The sequence below is a fragment of the Amblyomma mixtum genome, chromosome 8 (genome assembly GCF_055824585.1).
Source record: "Amblyomma mixtum isolate Tamu chromosome 8, ASM5582458v1, whole genome shotgun sequence".
Lineage (NCBI taxonomy): Eukaryota > Metazoa > Arthropoda > Arachnida > Ixodida > Ixodidae > Amblyomma > Amblyomma mixtum.
This window is the reverse complement of record NC_143019.1, coordinates 71,972,702-71,991,872: the sequence shown is the minus strand read 5'-3', so window position 1 is coordinate 71,991,872 and position 19,171 is coordinate 71,972,702. Positions and strand designations below refer to the sequence as shown.

The following is a 19,171-nucleotide window of genomic DNA, read 5'->3' as shown; positions in this document are numbered from 1 at the left end:
AAGAACGGCCTGTTGTAGCGTGCATATTTCATGGTTTGTTTTTTACAGCCACATCATGTATCTAAAAAGTACATAATTTTTTTTACTGTTCTGTTTGTTGGGAGCCGTACTGCTTTTGAAAAACGTTATGTGGTGCACTGTTCCAAGCAATGTTTTATGCTGGGTTCGTGCCCAGTGTTTCAATCAGTTACTGTTCGCCTTCTCTATATTTCTTCAGTACATGTATGGAAAGGCACTCATTTCTTATTTTGGAAATTGTGCATATAATAGCCATGTGTTATACCTATCCTATTATTTTTGTTACCCTATCACAGTTCACTATAATGCAAAATTGCATTTCTGGAGTTAAATAAATAACTAAATAAAAACCCTAATGGTAGTGTCACTAATTAGAATGAGCCAAGCAGCACAACTGCCAGAGATACACAGCCCTGAAGGACTACCATTCTCTGCATAACAAAGCAAGAAAGTGCTCTGTAAACACAAGCACCAACAGCATTTATTTTCCCAGTACATAATTCTACTGCTAGCACTGGCCAACATGGTTCAAGCTTTGCTCAGGAAGGCAGAACAAAACAAAAAGGACATCACCGTGCAGACTTTTGACTTGTCCTTTGTCCCTGAGTGCAGTACCACCTTGCTCAACGACACCTCCAATGTGACTCACAGTCAACAATAAAAGTGTCTGATATCCAGGCTTTCGCGGCGCTGTAGTCTGTGACGATAATAAGGAGAATGCACTGCAGTAGGTTGCTTCATGAAGGATGTCATCTAAATGTAGCATACATCAGAAAAAAAGGTGCACACGGCTATTTCTTCTTGATGTACTTGAGGTACCGATGTCTGTCAAAGTTGTCTTCCAGCTCTTGCTGGATCACAACCACCTCCGGAGGCTTCTTCTGACTAGAACAACCTGCTGCTGCTCTGGTGTCAGCTCCTCAAACTTTAGCGGCATCTAATAGGAAGCGAAGCAGACAAGATGGCAAATTCCATGAAGATCATGCATCTTTAGATTACGAGAGGTTGTCGTGTCCTTTGTGCCAGAATGTGCATAAGCAACACGTGCTTCAAAATAAAAATATTCTCTCTATGAGAGAAGCCAACAGCCACAGATACTCAGCCACAGATGGTTGGATACAACTTTGAGTTCACAGTGCAGCTCTGCCCACATTGGCGACTACAAGACACTATTTCTCTGAGAAAAGGAATTAATCCTTTATTAGATTTTTTTTGTTACCTAAGCAAAAAATAACCATCATAAATTATATGCGCATTAATTCTGACGCCTCTGACTTTCATTAAAATTTCAATAAGCGAGACAAGATGAGCCCGCAGCCTCTAGGCACTTCAAACGGGCTTAAACCTACACGGCATTACTTAAAAGAGTTAGTGATTACAATCATAAGCTTCCAAGATTATCCGATTCCCACTTCACAGCCCGCCACTATGCACGGAAGCAGACCGTAACCATAGTGTTTTTCTTCACGGTTCATTGTAATGAATGAGTCACTACATACACCTTTTGTCAGCAGCCGAAGTGTCCATATAACCATTAACAAGGCACAACTGTACATACGAGCTAGTAAGGATGCTATGTTACGAGACTATGCAGGGGAGGGGGATTATAATTTTTGAAGACTAACACAACTTTTTCCTGGAAGAGAATAAAAAGAACTAAGTATAAAGAATTTGCCAAGGCACCAATAATGTCCATGCGTACTCACAGAGCCAGGTATTCTTGAAGAATGCTCAAGCTATATATATACACACACTTTGACTGACGTGAACTGTAAACATACTTTTTTAACAACTTCATAAGGTTCAAAGCTTTTAATAGAAACTTCCATTGTAGAACTGTAGTGGAGCAATGCACAAAAATAGCTTCCTTCTTTTTTGATCACAAAAGTAAAGGTTGACATCTTAAAGTATAAGCAGGCTACAATAGCAAGTGGGGCTGGGTTTGATCAGTCAAGCAAATTATGGCTGCTAATGATTATGGTTTGCACAAAACACACCTTCAGATTGGTCGGCAGAAGATTCTGATTTCTTCCGTCTTTGACTTCCGGAAAGCCTTTCAGGCGCATGTCTCAGCCATGATTTTATTGACTCCTCGACGCTGGCCCTACTTCCTTGTGGAAACTCCCCTGCAGCAGCTGAAAATAAAAACCACAAGTTGTTAAAATTTTGTATTTATAGTGTGTGATAGCATTCGCCACACACTAAAGCACTGCTAGCGACAAATTACGATATTAGCAAAAAAGTTTTTTTAAGAAAGAATACACATATTATAATAAAATTGAGTATATACAGTTGGCGGCTCTTAAAACAGTAATGCTATAAGAATTCGTTATCAAAGTAACTCAAACCACTAAACCCACTTATAACAGCACAAAATAGCTCCAATAGAAGTGCACTTACTTATAACATAAGGATACTTATGTCCTTCCACTAGACACAAACCTTACAAAGAGGAATGAAAACTCTATTCAGGATTATGCAGGGCAAAGTATCAATGACAACTCAAATGAATCACATGACTACATATGAAATGTTTTTCAGAGAGCCTCCATGGCCCTTATCACTGAGGTCTACCTGCATAACTTTCTATTTGGCCAGAAGTTGAACAGAGGTTAATGCAACACCAGTTAGCAAGTTCCTTATATAGCTATCACTGCAAGAGGCAAGCACTGAACTGGTTTGCAAAAATCCTTTTCATGCTCATGTGTCCAGCAGAAAAAAAAATTGTAAATAAAAGGGGATAAATGTCTTTTTTTCTCCAAGTTTCATTCTTACAATGAGGAGAGAGGTACAACATTTGCTGTTGCTACAGGCCACCAAAATTCAATTTTCTGCAACTGGCTCTGCACCCCCGCTGAAATTTTTAAGCAGGCAGTAGTCTTTGGCTTACTTATATTTGCATTGAACATCTTCACGGCTGAAAATTCCAGCTTGTTTTTCCTCCCAACCCAAGAGAACTTTGCTGCCAGCTGATCGCTTACTACATATACCAGCGACATTTGAATCCCCCCCCCCCCAAGCTGCACAAGTTCTCGGACCTGCAAAGAAAGCATGCGCGGTTTTTAAGGAATGCATCTCCAGTACATGAAGAGGAACAGATCATTTTGCAGAATATTTTACATTTTGAGAAGTGTTATGCACAAAAGGAAACAAATGCTGTAAGGGATCGGTAGTGTACGCGGGGTCATCGGAACGCGGCTGGGGGCGCTCAAAGCGAAGCGTCTCCTATTTGGAACGCGGCCGCCCGCGAACGCGCCAAGAAGTACGGGTGTCCACCCCGCCCCGCGGTACCGATTCGCGCACGTGCTGGCACGAATGTCTATTTGTGTTTGTTTTTATTTTGTGGTGGAGGGAGTGCTCTACCTTACGGAAGCTGGCGGGCTGGCCATGCCCTGGATGAACCAATGATGTTAAGACCGCAACATGATTGGGAGCTACGGAATGTGGGCCGGGCCTTTAGGGCTTTAAAACTGGGCCCCGGAGCCGGAAGCGAAGTTCTGGGCTAAGGTGAGATGCTACGCATCTTCGGCTACGCCGAGTAGGGGCCTCCCCTAGTATTAGCCAGTTCCGCCTTTTGGTTGTTTGTCTTTTTGCCGTTGTATCTAACTTGTATATTCTGTAAATATTTGTATATAAATCTTCAGTTATTCCCTTTTTTATCCCTGCGTGTCAACACATCTTGAGACCGTCTCTGACGGGGGCACCTCTGGTGCGAAGATGAAGTTTCAGTCTTGAGAGTTAAACCAACCGTCTCTGGCGGGGCACCCCTGGTGCAAGGAGAGTAGAAGAACCTGAAATTTACTAATGCTGAAAAAGGTGTACCACATATAAAGAAGCGAAAGCAATGCTCAAAACAGGCTTAACAGCGGACAACACAACTGCCACTAAGCATAAAACATACAGTCGAGTTGCATTACTGCTAAAACCATGCACATGTACAACGGACCTAAATAGGCTAAAGATTGTAACAAAGGAGATACTCCAGGCGAACGTCAGTCGGCTAAAGGAAAGAAAAAACGGAACCAACTCACGTTTCTTGCCTTTTCCCACCGGCTCCTAGCCAGTTTGACTGCAGCTACGCATCCAAAATCTGCACAGCAAAGGAAGGCCCAAAATTACGCGAGAAGACTGTGCTCCAGATTAAACTAATCGGACTTACCACTTCCACTCCGGTGGCCTCGTCGGGTTCCCGGACTTCACAAATTTTGGCGGCCCGGACTGGGCCTTCTTGGGTTCGGGCTTGGGTCCCGGAGCCTGCTTTGGTCCGGCCTTGGGCGTCTGGGTCTTTTTGGGTCCCGGCGTCTGCTTCTGCTGTGGGGCGGGTGGGGGTCCCGGCTTGATGACCTTGCGGTACTTGCCCGCGCAGCCAGGCGCCCCAGTGGGATGGCTGCCTCCGCAGATGAGGCAGCACGGGGAGCACTGATGTTCAGCTGGGCCACCGTCAGGAGCAGCAGCAACCTGAGCCCCGCAGCGTTCACAGCGTCCAGGCTGCGGCCGCGGGCAGGCGTCAGCCTGATGCCCCAACGTGCCACAGCGAGGGCAGGCAGGGATCGTTTTCTTATAGAAGCGGACGGGGAGACGCTCGCAACTATAAAGCATGGTCCGCGGCACCCTTGTCCCCGCAAAGGTGACCACAGCAACCTGCGTTTTGCCGAGTTTGCGCACGGATACTACGTTGGGGTCCTCACTGAGCTTTTTCTTGACACTCTCAGACGTCTCGTCCGGGGAGACGGTGATGACGCCCTTGCAGAATTCGCCAGAGAGCTTAGGGTGGCCCCGGAATAGCAGCTTGCGGCCTCCGACCGGCAGCATGACGTCCCGGAGCAGCTTCTCCACAGCTTCAACTGATTGCAGTGTGCACACGAGAATATTTTGCTCCCACACGGGCCACACTGCAAGCCCCACACTTGTGGCGTCCCCGAGGATGCTGCGAACGGCAGCGCCGGCTTGTCCAGGACCTAAGGTAGCCTTCAGGTCGATGGTGTCTCGCGGCTTAAGCACCACAATGATTTCATCTTTCCCAATGCGGGGCGTGTGTTGCGGCCGCCACCGAGGCTGCTTTGCTTGCTGCACAGCTACATGTTGCGCGTTCTCGCCCTGCACATGTGCAGAGCGTCCCGCCACCCATTGCTGGCTGGCGTCCGTGTTGGCGTTCCTGGAGGCCTTAGTCTCCTTGCGTCCGCGCCAAACGCGGACCATGTCTTGGAGGTATTCCTCCTCACTGGGAAGAGGCTCCTCATGTTGGACGGTTTCCATGTTAACGATCCCTATGGAGGTGGGATCGTATCCAGTGACTTTGCCTTGGACCGCCATAGCCGGGGAATCGCAGAGGAAACCCCGAACGCAGCTGGTGCAGGCCTTGCCACCGTTAGGCTTAGCGCCGCAGAGGTGGGGCGAGGTCTTCAAAGCACTGAATGTGGAACAAAATTCAGCGCACCTTGGAAAATGTGGTATCCACGGATGCCACTTAGGTTGCCGGAGACGATGGTGCCAAGCTTTCTTCGGGAAAGAGTCGAGGACCGCAAATAACAGCGATCATTGGCAGAGCCGACGTGGCGTGCAACCGCTCCCGCTGCCTGCGACCTCGGAGAGCGGTCGCGGCCGGATCAGAGGATGTGGCAGATGTCCAGCTGCCGCGTCACCTGTAGCTCGGCGTCAGTGGTTTGTTGTCTTTATGGCGTAGACAAAGGTTCCACAAGGGCAAACTGGCAGCGTCGGCGTTCCCGGTGCTTGCGTCCACGGCCCTCGTTCCGTAGACGGGGAAAGCATTGTGGCCCGCGGAACCGGAGCGGAAGCCTGTGGGGGCCACACCTAGACGGGAGGGAACGAACGCCTGGCGACACCCAAACAGCAGCCAAGACATAGAGAAAGAAAAAATAAAAACACTCGGCAGAATCAGTCAGTCTGTCAATCAACTTTATTTATCGAAAGGGTGGTAGCTTGCTCCCCCGTGGGCCTCAACCTAAGACTAGGGCCCGGGGGTCCGGGGCAGAACCACCTAGACTAGGAGAAGGCCTCGGCACTCGCGGGGGGGGGGGGTACGAACTCCGAGCTCCGCTGATTTCGTGCCTTCACTCCAGACATTGAGATCCTAGCATAATTTCATCCAGATCACCGGTTTCCTGAAGACGAGCCGAATCCTGGGACACCAACCAGAAGTACGTACGACGAGTTTGGACCATTTTAGGTCATCTTTTCACCGCGACCAAGCCAGATGCCTCGCTAGGCCTACCGCGCAGCGCCGAAGAATACAGAGCTCCGCGTCGCAGTGGCGTTCGCCACCTGCGTCGCAGCAGCGTTCGCCAGCTGGGCCGCACCGTGGACCGTGCTTCGCCATGAGGTTCACCGTAGAAGGCATCCCAATTTCTCGAAAAGAATTGGCAGCCAGTGATTGGTTGACTAAAGTTAACAAGGTCCGGGAAGCGCGAACAACATCAGGGCCATCCGTGCCCGATTCCCAAATCAACAATGAGCTGCATGCGAAAAAGATGGCAGCTGAACTCGCGCCTCGGCAGCGAGGACGCCTACTAGCCAAGAAATCTGTAGCTTCGAACCAGCCTCGCTTACCCAGCAACGCTCTTAAGTTGATTGTGCGCCCACGCTGCGGACTGCTACGCTCCAAAATTACAACCTACTGGAAGCGATCTGCACGGCTGCTCACTTCACCAGGGACGCTGTTCGTCACGAAGACCTAATACAAGCTAACCTGACTAAGAATACTTTCGCGTACAACACCCCAGTCGTCGAAAGAGCTTAACGGGCCATGCAACTCAAAGAGATCACCGTCGACAACAAGGCGTATGAGATATCAGTCTACTGCGCTCCAGAGGATAGTTCGAGCCGCGGTGCGATTCGCGGCGTCGATCTCCGGCTGGATCGAAATACAATTCAAGCAGAGTTACAAGACAACCGTAACCCACCCATTGTGGACTTTCGGCGGCTCGGGAACGCCACCGCTGTACTCATCACGTTCACTCAGCCCCAAGTGCCTACCTGGGTCTACTTTTGCAATAGTCGCCACAGGTGCAACTTATGCAAGAACAAATACGAGGTGCGCTATCGCTGTGGCAAGCTCGGTCATTGAGTCGACGTTTGCGCAAGCACAACCACCAAATGCAGAGGTTGCGGACTATCCAATCCTACCAACGACCACACGTGCAAACAATCTGCCGCCTGTGCGGCAAGAAACATCTCACGGGCGATAGTCGCTGCAAGGAAATCTTCAGGACTGCTTACGAAGTCAAACGCAGGAAGTGGGACAAAATCCAAAATGCTGAGGCAGATAAACTCGCGACGTCCCAAGAGACCGCCAAGCGGGTCACGCTCCAGCACACCAGCCGATGGAACCGGCAACGCTCCGATAGCCAGCAGCGGCAGCCCCGAGACCGCTCGAGTTCTTTTCCACCGCTCAAGTCTCCCGCTCCACGGATGGGGTCTCAGGATACCTCCGGGACCATACCCGGCCCGCCTGCAGTCGTCCAGCAGACGCGGGCCTCTTCTCATCCTCTGCAACAGCCACCTGGGCTACTACCATCTCTACCCGATCTACGAGAACGTCAAGAACCGGTGAGTACGCACAGAGGGACTCCCACTACTCTAACACACACAAAGCAATTACGGAACTGACAGCAGTCATCCAACAACAGATACTCAGAGTAGAGGCTCTCGAAAAGCCAACGGCCACAATCACTCCGTCTCCCCCGTATCAGCAGGGATCACCTGAAACAGTACCTATGGCTATCGCTGCCCCCAACCGATCCGCACAAAAACGCAAAGCAACGTCCGACATTGACTCACCCGCGGAGGGTTGGCAGGCGCGTTTTGTCAAAGTCGAGGAAACCTGCGACCTCAGTCAAAATCGCGTCGAGGCTTTAGAAGCACACATCGAATGCTCACTCCGCACAATCGGCTCACAAGTCACACAACAATTTCAGATTCTGAGCAAAGCTATAGAAGCACAGGGGAAACTACTCGCTGCTGTGGTACCCGAGGCCCCTGCGCTGACACCTGCTCCAAACCCACAACTTTCCCAGCCTAATGGAGGAACGCGGCGTTCAGTCAAGGAGTAAGTTGGCTCACATGGGCTCCTGTCAAAGTACGTTGGCTGGCCGAAAATTTCGCTTGGATCAACGTTTCAAGCATCAGAAATGACATCGGAAGTGCTCCAACATCGATCGATACCACTTTCAAGGCAAGAACTGGAGTATTTTCTACTTTCTCGGCGCTTTTCATCTAACCTCGCCTGCCCGTCTCGCTAAGCCTAACCTCAGCCGAGACGGCCGCCGCCGCCACCGGCACAGACTATAGTATAGGTTCCTCATAGCACAGGGCATGCTCTCCGTGCCATATCGCGGATATCACCCCACAAGAATTTCAAAGCCATCAGCTCCCCGGCTTTTTGTCGCGGTAAAGGCAGCAGCCGGACTACGCTACACCGACGGCAAGGGCCTCGACCAAATCCTTGTTAACGACAAGCAGAACACGTCATCGTCAGCACAGCAAGTAAGGAACATGCTCATCACTTCCTGAATATCAAGACTCTCCACATCAACAAGATGTACCAAGTCTCTGTGTACGCGGCGGCTCCGGAAACCTGCGGGTGAGGAGTGGTGCACGGTATCGACCTCGAGTATACAACAGCGGACCTCCACGCAAACTTTGACGACCCACGCAACCCTCCAATATTCCAACTTCGTAGAATGGGCAAGAAAGCGTCTATTCTACTGACTTTCCAAGACGAACGCATCTTAAAATGGATCTACTACGATGACGTGCCCTTTCGGTGCTATCTTGACAAGAAACGCTACGAAGTTTGCCACGCATGCGGTGAGCCCGGACATCGGGCCGATGTGTGCGCCAACTCAACAAATCAACGCTGCAGAACGTGCGGGACGCTAAAACCCGCTGCAGGCCACGCCTGTGAACCTCGGTGCCGCCTCTGCGGGGACGCACATCCCACGGGAGACAAGGATTACAAAGAAAGTTACCGTACACCATACACTGTGAACAAACGCCGCTGGGAGGATATTCGCAAGTCCGAGGAGGAAGCTAAGACAGAGACGCAACGCAAGAGCCGCCTCGACCTGCACCAGGAGCAGAAACAGTCCCGGGGCAGCTCCAAGAGCAGATCCCGCTCCTTTCCTCGGCTGCCCTCCCGCCATTCCTAGGATCGAGGACACGCCAGGAGCCGGACTAGGCGCCAAGAGTCACCCTCCAGGTCCAGATCCCGACCATCCCGCTCCAGGGCTCCCGGCAGCGACACCCTGAACAAGACGGCAAGGTAGGCTGGGTAGATTGAGCCTCTCAACCACCATCACAACAACCACCACCTCTCCCTCATGTGAAATAGATGAATTTAAAGCTCTCATACAACAGCAAGCACTAGAAATTTCAAATCTTAACTCAGCATTACAGGCCGCACAGACAACTACCAACGCACCAGCTACCCAACCCACTCCACCACTTCCACTGCCCCCGAGGAGGACGATTCAATGCAAGAGCCTCCTCCACCCAAACGCAAAACTTGCACAATCTCGCCTTCATTAGACAGGCGCCTCGACAGACGCATGGCTAACATTTAAGACTCTATCAATAACACTTTTCAACAGTTCTCTACCCAAGTCCTCACGCAGCTTCAGAGCCTCACATAGGCCATCGATAGGTCATGATGCCCGCTTCATGCAGGTCGGAACGCGCATACAGCTCTTAGAGCAACGCTTCAACCAACATGGCTCGCAATAACACGTCCACCCGTCTCACCCTCTGGCAGTGGAACTATCGGGGCTTCACCCGTAAACGCGCTCTCCTCCAACAGTTTCTGCAACACAGAGATCGTCCAGAAATAATTGCCCTCCAAGAGGCGGGGTCCACCTCCAAGCTAGCGGGCTATCGTACTTTTCACAACTCTCTTCATCGAACGTGGTCACTGTTACAGTTTCGGTTTCGTGTTTGTTTCGTGGTGCCACCCGGTGCCGACGCGATAGACCTTGCGAGGCAGCAAGATAATAAAGAGGACACGGCTCTAGGAGCGGTTGTTCGTTGCGCAGTGGAGCGCGGTGCATCATCGTCCGTTTCTTGGAGCCTAGCCGTTGACGGCGACCGCCGAGCCGGTCCGCCTGTCGGCATTGCTCGGTCCACTAACTCGTTACAAGTGGCGACGAGGAGAAAAATTTAAGTTCAAGTTCGTCTTTCCTCCGCCCCTTCTGCGCACGCGAGTTCTTTGTTGTTCTGACGAGTTCAACGCGCAAGAATTCCGTCATGCCAATGTTCGGCAGCCTCGAAGCGTTCGACGGAGGAGGGAGAGATGCGTGGCCTTGCTACGTTGATCGCCTTAAAGCTTTTTTCACCGCGAATGACATCGCAGAAGAAAAAAAGAAGTCAGTCTTCTTTAGTTGCTGTGGACAGAAAACGTATGCTCTCTTGCGGGATCTCGTGAAGCCCGCCCAACCGCAAGACAAAACCTTGCAAGAAGTTCTTTCTGTTCTTGGTGACCACTACCATAGCCTCCTTTATACTTTCTGTGCCTGGCAACTCCGCGCTCCGTAGCCGTCGTCGCCGCTCCTCCTCCCTCGAGAAGTTAAGCCGCTGGCTGCCGAGAGATGGCGACACCGACGTTGGGGGCACCCTCGCGAGGCGAGTGCCGGGTGCGCTGTGTTGCACAGCAGCCCGGATAGCCACGTGCTGTTGGTCTGTCGTTGTTATGTGGGCTGTTTTGCAGTGCTTTTTTAAAGCTTTGATTATTGCCACGTCTTGAAAACCATCCGCACTCAGTTTCTTGCACGCGACCTTGGAAAGAAAGGAGAGGTTTCGTCATCTCACTTGAAGAAACTCTACGAGACGTAAGAAAGATTGGATTGTAAAACCTGTGAGGAGTCTAACCAGAAAACATGTTTTTCCGAACAATATTGAAAAAAATGAACGTCTAACGAGCTGTCCAAGTTTTTTCTCCAGACGTTATCATCTGTTCTGGAGTTTTTGAAAGAGCACGCAGGACAGAGCTGCCATACATCATTTGCCTATGCGGAACCAAAAATACTGTTTATGAAGAGCATCCATCGATGATTACTACTGCACAACACCAGCAACAAGTGCCAACATATCAAACAAAATTTCCCTGACGTCAGGCACTTTGACGACAAAAAATTATTCTAGGCTGGAATGGCTGGAAGTTACATTTCCGCTATATATCGACCCAACTAAAGAAAGATGCAACTTATCCTCGTGCCTTTTTCACAGCCGAAACGTACGAGGTCCTTCTGCTAACTATTTACTCGACTGCTTGCTGCATTCGCTATCTGTTAGCTGAGGAGAAGTTCTGTTTTGTACTAACGCGGAAATTCAGCAGTGACCCAATTGAAGCGCTGTTTGGAACCCTGAGGAGGTCACTGGGATGCAACGACCAAATTGACGAGCGGTCAGTATTCTCAGGACTAGAAAAAGTCTTGAGAACGGGAATTGCCGCGACATCTGAACACAGCAACGTACTATATCATGAGAGTCACCACAGCACTGGACTTAGGACTGCAGGGCTATGTGCACATGGGAGGAGTGATGAGCTTCCAGAGGCTGCTTTGGAAGTCTTGGGACGCTTAGACGTGCAGCAAGTCCCTGCTTCTCTACCTACATTGCAGCTGTCGGTCACGTTCTATGTAGGTGGCTACATCGCTCATGTGATAAGTGTACATATGGAATGTGAGGAGTGTTGTTTACTTTACAACCAAGCCACCTACTAGTAACCCATTCGAGCAGTTCACCCGAGAACAGGACCGTGGTGGGCTGCTTTACCATCTGACGAATTACTCTTTGTCTTAGGCTGCGTGAACATTTTCTCTACTTGTGGCAACTAGATTCATCAGACCACTGCTGGTGAACTACGCCTCTTCAATAACAGACAAGAATGTATAAGCCGCTGTTTCGGCAGAAGCCACTCTTACGAAAAGTAATGAAGCTGTAAAAGTAGTTACTCTTGCAGCACAGCTGCTGTTGTGAAATGTGTAAATAAATGCTGGTGCCTTTCTTCTTAAATTTTGTCTTAGCGCAGCGTCGACTAGGATTGTAACTGTTCTATTACCATTGACGCTAGCGGAGCAGTCATGCGGTTCTTCTAGCCATGTCCACATATCTTGAAACTGCATCACATAACATAACATGTCATAGCGTTGGTGCTACCGGCTAACAACTAACGTGATCACTTGTTATGCTTAGAAGATGTTGGCCTTGCAAGTAAATATAATGAATATGTACGATTCATGCTCAGTAGCAGTTATCCCGCGAGCGAATAACAGCGCTCCCATCCTCGCGCCGGCATTCGCACCAGTGCGCCTCGACACCTACGTCAGTGGCGCCCTCAGAGGCAGGAGCGGCGGCGCCGCGCAACTTTACCCGACGGCGCCGCTCTATAGTTCGCGCGGCGCGTTGACAGGCACAGAGTATAAAGGAGGCTATGCCACTACTGCCCCAAGCCATTCTTGGGGTCGCCACCTATGAATTTAATAGTGGCGCCCTCTAAGTGAAGCGCAGCTAGGTGGTTTGTAATAAATCACTTTGTGTTTGGTCCTGGAGCGGAGTGGTTGCCTAGCTATCTTTTTCTTCCTCACGGCCTCCCGGCACGACAGCACGGGAACGCCCACGCAACATGGTGTCAGAAGTAGGATCAGCATGAAAAACCAGTCTTAAAAGCAGCTCTCAACGACCGTCAACGGCAAAAAGATGCTCCCGGAAAGCGCCCAGCAGGCCCAGTGGCTATGCCTCACTCTGCAGCCGACAGACGCGTTCGATTTCTGCAACCCTGCAAGTTGGTCTTCATGGAAGTCTCGCTTCAAGGACTATGCCGCTGTCTCCGGGCTACGGAACGCTTCGCAAGACATGCAAGTACTATTGCGCTCAATATGACTTGCAACCCGCGAGCGTGTGGCCGCAGCGTTTTTCGGAAGCACGGTGGGGACGACAAGCGGCGCGCCTGAAAACTAAGTGGAAAGGATTCGGCTGTTCCAGCGTGCATCCCCCGCGTCTGCTTAACGGAATCTGAGGCCGTCATTTCTCACAGGCACCGGCGCGTCTAGCCTCGCACAAGCGTGGTTTCATGCTGGGGCCGACAGTTTTATGTCAAAGCCAGTGAGGTAGCTATAAACTAAAGAAGTGAGCTACTGAAGCAAGCAGTCGTAGGAAGGCCTGCAATTCAGTCAGCGAAAGTTTTATTTGCCGCAGGAAATGTAAACAAATGAGGCAGAATGATGGCCGTCGCTTGAAGAAAAGAAATAAAACCGAAACTAAACACTTAATAGCGGGTCATCCCTCCACTGGCGCTGATTACTTCAGGCATCCTCGATGGAAGGGAGGCATAGAGGGCTTCAACGCAGCTCGCGTCCTCGCGGATGGCGTTCCACGCTCTTTGGACGGCGACCCACAACTCGTCGCGGGATGCACTGTGGAGGCTTTGTTTGCATAACGTGCTCTTCATTCGGCCTCAGACATGTTCAATAATTAGAGACCGGATTTTAGGCAAATGCCTATTTTTTTCAACGCTTCGTAGGCGCACCATTTTTACAGATGTGCACGAATTAGGTATTGACAATATGTTTAATACTATTTTTATAGTGCCTATAAATGCCTATTTTGGGTGTCAGTGCCTATAAATGCCTATTTCCGACGTCGGTGCCTAAAAATGCCCTATTTTACAGAAAAGGGGTCTGAAATACGCTGTGGTTTTGCTTTCAGGTTCTGTTTGCTTTCGAATCCATTCCGGTTTTGAGTACAACACACACGTTGCAACATTAGATGACCTCGTCAGTTGGCTGTGGTGAACACTGCACCTACGCCGGATGCGTACACAGTACCAACCACGTCAGCCGAAAATATCGAAGCAACATTTTCCTATTTTCTGCCATTTTATCATGGCAGCTTCTTGATGACTTTGGCTGTTAAAGTGGTAGTTGACCAGATGGCACCACATTTCGGAAAGTATACGGAGTAAGTTACAGGTTCCTCCAATAATTCCCAGTTGGATCCAATTGAAACCAACAGTAAAATGTTCCATAAACCTGCTGGAAACAGTTTAACGGATTAAAATTTCCACCTGGGTAACCTGCCTTATTTTCGTTCCTCGTGCCCCAGCCGCATGCAATCTTCCATCAAATGGCATTTGGCGGTAATTTTGTTGGAGCAGGCCACACTAGTCAGCTGGCAGTCGTGCTTGCATACGAAAACGTATTCGTGCACTCAAACCATAGAGTAAATGACTCAATGTTCATTTAATGGTTGCATGAAGGCCACTCTTCCGGCATCGCTACCGTGCCATATTCTCTCAATCCTTAAATCGAAATGGTTTCTTCGCTCTTCAATCAATTTCTAAATGCATGGCCTTCTCTTAAAGTGTTCATTGTTTCTACTTTTGTACACGACAAGCGAATTGTTTGTTTCGAGGTATACTAAAGTGTTTTAAAAGGGTTGGTAGCCATTCATTTTGCTCTGCTGAAGCATTTGTATTGTACGAAAAGTTGAGCGACAGCCTTAAAAGAAAACGGCTTCTAATGTTCGAATCTTGCTTAAGGTCCGAAATCATTCCTGCTGTGTTTTTGTTTTATTTTACGGCAAATATTGCGCGCTGAAATTCGGAACAGTGTGCACTTTTGATAAAGTTTATAGTGCCTATTTTTCTCCGTTAGGTGCCTAAAATTCAATTTTAGCCGCCTATTTATGGCGCCTAAAACGTGCTTTTTAGTGCCTAAAAATCCGGCCTTTATCAATAATATTCATGTCCGCACCTTTAGGGATCCATTGAAGCTGGGGTACACCACGTTCTTCTAGCAATGTCTTGACCCGCCTTGCTGTGTGGATGGGGGATAGGTCTTGTTGAAACAAAAAGTTTCCGTCGGGAAACGAGCCATCCAAGACATACGGAATCAATGCATAGTCCAAGATCTCGCTGTACTTTTCACAGGTCAGGGTGCCTTCAATTCGGACCAGTGGACCGAGTCCTTCCCACGACATGGCTCCCCATACATTGACCGCTGTCCTGCCACTTGCAGCGACATTCTGAATATATTCTTGGTCATAGCGAGCATTGTCAGGACGCCAAACCCGCCGTGTCTGGTCCCAGACGATGGTGAATGTCGACTCATCTGAAAAAACGACCGTTTTGCACTCGTCAACACTCCAGCCACTGTGCTCATTGGCGAACTAGAGGCGGGCCGCTTTGTTTTGCTGCGTCAACTGTGGCTTCTGCACGGCCACCCGGCTCTTTAGACCACCTTCAGCCAACAGTCTCTTCACAGTTGAGATAGATGCAGAAACCCCTGCAGCATCGGAGAACTCTTGCGCGGTGCCGAACGGGTTAGCGTAAGCTGCCGCGAGCAAAACTTCATCTTCTGTTGCCTGTGGGCGCCGTTTATGTGGAGCATCTGAAATGCGGCCTTCGTTTCGATACGCTTGCACGATGCGGTTTACTGTGTGCGTTGACCGCCCCATAATCTCTGCAATTCTGCGCTGAGTGTAGGACCTCATGGAAAGTTCTACAATCCGTAAACGTTCGCTTTCCGGATCTCTAGCCATATTCGCAGCAGCAATGCGCTCAGCTCTTCCGACACCGGCACAAACAGTGAAGACAACTACACTCACTGCGACTGATAAATTAAAATAAAATGATAAGAAAAGGAAGGAAACAATCAACTGCATCATGCGCCTTGCATTCGTCACGCAAGCGCCGGCGATACGATAACGCCATGGTACTGCCAAGAGCAGACGACGCAGGGGAGAAGAATGAATGCTGGAATAGCAAAATCCTTTCCCTTTTGTTTTCAAGCTCGTCGCTTGTCGGCCCCACCATGCTTCCGGGGAGCGCTCCGGCCACGCTGCTTGAGGTTGCAAGTCATATTGAGGTCGGCGTTCCTGGCCTGGCGTGCAGACGCGTGTGCGTATGGGCTCCGGCCATTTCTCCTATTTTGACCGACTTTTGACCTTCCGCCGACTTTTATTGTGTCTCCCGAAGTTCACGAAGGTGCTCGGCACCTGCCCAGCCCAATTTCGGGACCGGCACTTCGTTTCTGTGACCTGCATGGACACTTGTTTCCACCGAGCCCAGCGCCAGCCTCGCTGAGCCTACCACCGCTGGCAATAGGCTCTGCTTCGCAGCCGGGCCCAGTGCTTCGCCAAGCATGGACGTCGTCACCGTGGAGGGGGAGGATCTAGCCCCTCAAGATTACATATCCACGGACTGGACCTACGTAGCCTGCTGCTACGAACGCGGCTCCACCGCTTCTTCATCGAAACGCACTCCCAAGCCACCACTGACGGAGTCGCCTTCCGCGTCCGCCCAGCATACCGCATCCCAGCAGCTACCTCGAGGTGCACTGTCACTGCCACGTCTCCCTCTTGAGGACTTTAAAGTCATCATTCGCCCTCGCGGGGGCCTCAATCTGCGTGCCTGGGGCGAGAACGCTCATCGCAGAGCAATCACCTCAAGCCTTCGTTTGACCGACTCCGATAGCGCAGAGGACCGCCTTCGGGTGAATTTCATTCACAACACCCTCACCTTTAGCACCCCGAACCGGGACCGCGCCATCACTTACACGAAGCTACAGGAAATCATCCTGGGTCCGAGAAGCTACTCAGTTGCCACCTATTTGGCCCCACCAGGCGCATACGTCCGAGGTATCATTCACCACCAAACGTGGATGAGACCCAGGAGGAAATCATGGAGTACTTGATACCCCAGAATCCAGAACACTGCATTCTCTACGCCCGCCGTTTAGGCAAGACCCAATCTATTGTCATCAGATAACCACAGTTATTCTGCCAACCATGGTTACCGCAAACTGAGGCTGGCCACCTCAGTCAAGCCTAGAACTGGCAATATGGCCGCCACCATGTCCGACGCTACCGACACCTGCAGCTCGGCTCCCAGCGAAACATCTTCCCCAAAGCGTGTTATCTGTTCTGTGGCGACGACAGAGGCGTTGATACGCATCTGGGAAGATCATCTGACGACGCTGCGCTCAAACACTCGCAACGCGCGCATATATCGCGTCATGGTTGACGCGCTGAACTCGGGCCTGCCGGCGGGAGAAGGCCCGTACACTGCGAAGCAAGTTCGCCAAAAACTTGAAAACCTCAACAAACACTACCGGTGAGTGGAATTCTCCTTTCCTAATAATGAAACAATGAATTCTGTCGGAAGTATGTGTGATGTTGCAGCATTGACGCTCAAGACAGGGACGCCGCGCTGTTAGCATTGGTTAGCACTGGTGTAGTTAGGCCTTCTCCGCAGTCGTGACACCGCGCCGACATGCTAGCAGGATTCTGCGGGGCTGCCTTGAAAACCTATTTTCTGTCGTACGCATAAGGAAGCCGGTTCCGAATGCATAGATATGAAGTGTGCATTGAAGCTTGTTTGCGTAAGTCAGTTTTTGCACACACCAACGACAACGAACTATGAAGTCGACGATGGCCAATACCTTGTTGACATGCTGTCGAAAGGCCTGAAAGAGCACACCGAAGCCGAAGTAGAAGACATTGACGACGCGGAAATACCTTTCATTGAGGCGCTATCATCAGCTGATTGTGCCATCCTGTTTCACATTGGTGGCTTTCTGATGAAAAGCATCATCAAAGCGGTTAACTCGTGTGAGCAGTGCAAGGCCGCATTCTTGGGGTCCAGCAGCAGCGAGCATGCACATTTAACTGTGCTCAAGGAATATGTTTGCAATGGCAACAGCCTTCCCTATCCAAACTATGCAGTCATGAGCACTCTACAGTCTTGTGAGGAGCATTTCAGGGGCATCACCACTTGGACGGATAATGCACTCACCATGAAATCGCCAGTGCAGGTCGTGACTGCATATCTGAACAAAATGTTGCGACCCAATTTTGAAACTTGCGAGCAGCACAAGAAAGCCGTGCAGAAGATGCTCATCTCAAGCTATACAGTGGTCAACCAGTAAATATATACAGGGTCTTGAATATTTGGGGGCCGGGTTTTAAAAAATTCCTATGTAAAATCTACTACCCCATTCGAGCTGAAATAATGTTCACAAAGTAGCGAAATGTGGTCTACGTTATCTGATAAGTGATTCAACTTCGGTACTTGCCTAGATTTTCTGGAATGGACGGAAAACTGCTCTCGGCGGCGTGCACATTTTTTGCAGAAGCGAGTCGAGGAGCTGCGTTGACATGGTGCGACATCTGTCGAGCGGCGAGGCAACTCGGCAAGGCCGTTGGCGCGCTTGCCGGAGATAGCGGTCGCCTCGCCGCTCGACAGATGGTGCACCATGTCAACGCAGCTCCTCGACTCGCTTCTGCAAAAAATGTGCACGCCGCCGAGAGCAGTTTTCCGTCCATTCCGGAAAATCTAGGCAAGTACCGAAGTTGAATCACTTATCAGATAACGTAGACCACATTTCGCTACTTTGTGAACATTATTTCAGCTCGAATGGGGTAGTAGATTTTACATATTAATTTTTTAAAACCCGGCCCCCAAATATTCAAGACCCTGTAGAGTTTGAATCCTATGATAACTATGTTATATCATTTCAATCTGAATGGATGGCTCCAAATCAGGATATAAGTTTGTGCAGTTTTGTGTCCACTCTTAGACGGCAACACCAGCCTCATCATTTTGCTGGATTATTTAGTTGCTTCTAGGGAATGTACCTTGAGTTGTCCTGCAAATTTAATGCGTTGCCAGAAACTTCTTTCACTTGCAGGCCCCTCAGGCACACAGAGTGTGTGTATTTCAAGCCCCGGAGGGGAGACTGCTGCACTTCAGGTTGATTTCAGCTTTAAGCTTGACAGTGGCAGCTTTCCTGAAAACGTGCTAGTCTGCCTGAGGCCAGGCGGTCCACTTCTTCGCCCAAAAGAAAGGCGGGACCTTGTACAATGCACTGTTGGGCAAATGATGGCAAAACGCTCATGGCCCAAAAGAGAATTTATCCGAAGCTTGGCTGAGATTGTTTTAAAAGAATTCCCCATACTAAAAGGACAGGGGTGTGGACGGGTGCCTGCTAGGCCGTGGATATGATTCGCTGTTCCAGCAAATGGAAAACAGAGTGGAGAATACAACCCGTGGCAAAAGGCGACCATCCCAAGTACTGGACCGACATGCAAAGAAGCGTGCCAACGTTCCATGGTCGCAAAAGGCGACCATCCCAAGTACTGGACC

At 50.0% G+C, this 19,171-nt stretch overlaps 1 protein-coding gene across 6 annotated transcripts in view; it reads right to left on the bottom strand.

The window, feature by feature from the left end:
• Positions 1-477: 477 nt before the first annotated feature.
• LOC149332942 (uncharacterized) overlaps positions 478-19,171 on the bottom strand; it is an 85,656-nt gene continuing 66,962 nt past the window's right edge. For 2 of the 6 annotated variants that reach the window (XM_089558495.1, XM_089558496.1), the window contains 3 exons: positions 4,178-9,281; positions 2,016-2,153; positions 478-955 (listed from right to left, as the gene is read on the bottom strand). In XM_089558495.1, the coding sequence (XP_089414621.1) occupies positions 2,123-2,153; positions 4,178-5,331 (1,185 nt within the window). In that variant the 5' untranslated portion in view covers positions 5,332-9,281 and the 3' untranslated portion in view covers positions 478-955; positions 2,016-2,122. Of the gene's footprint in view, positions 956-2,015; positions 2,154-4,049; positions 4,109-4,177; positions 17,938-19,171 lie in introns of those variants that run through there. The other 4 variants (XM_089558498.1, XM_089558499.1, XM_089558497.1 and 1 more) reach the window with 3 other exon arrangements.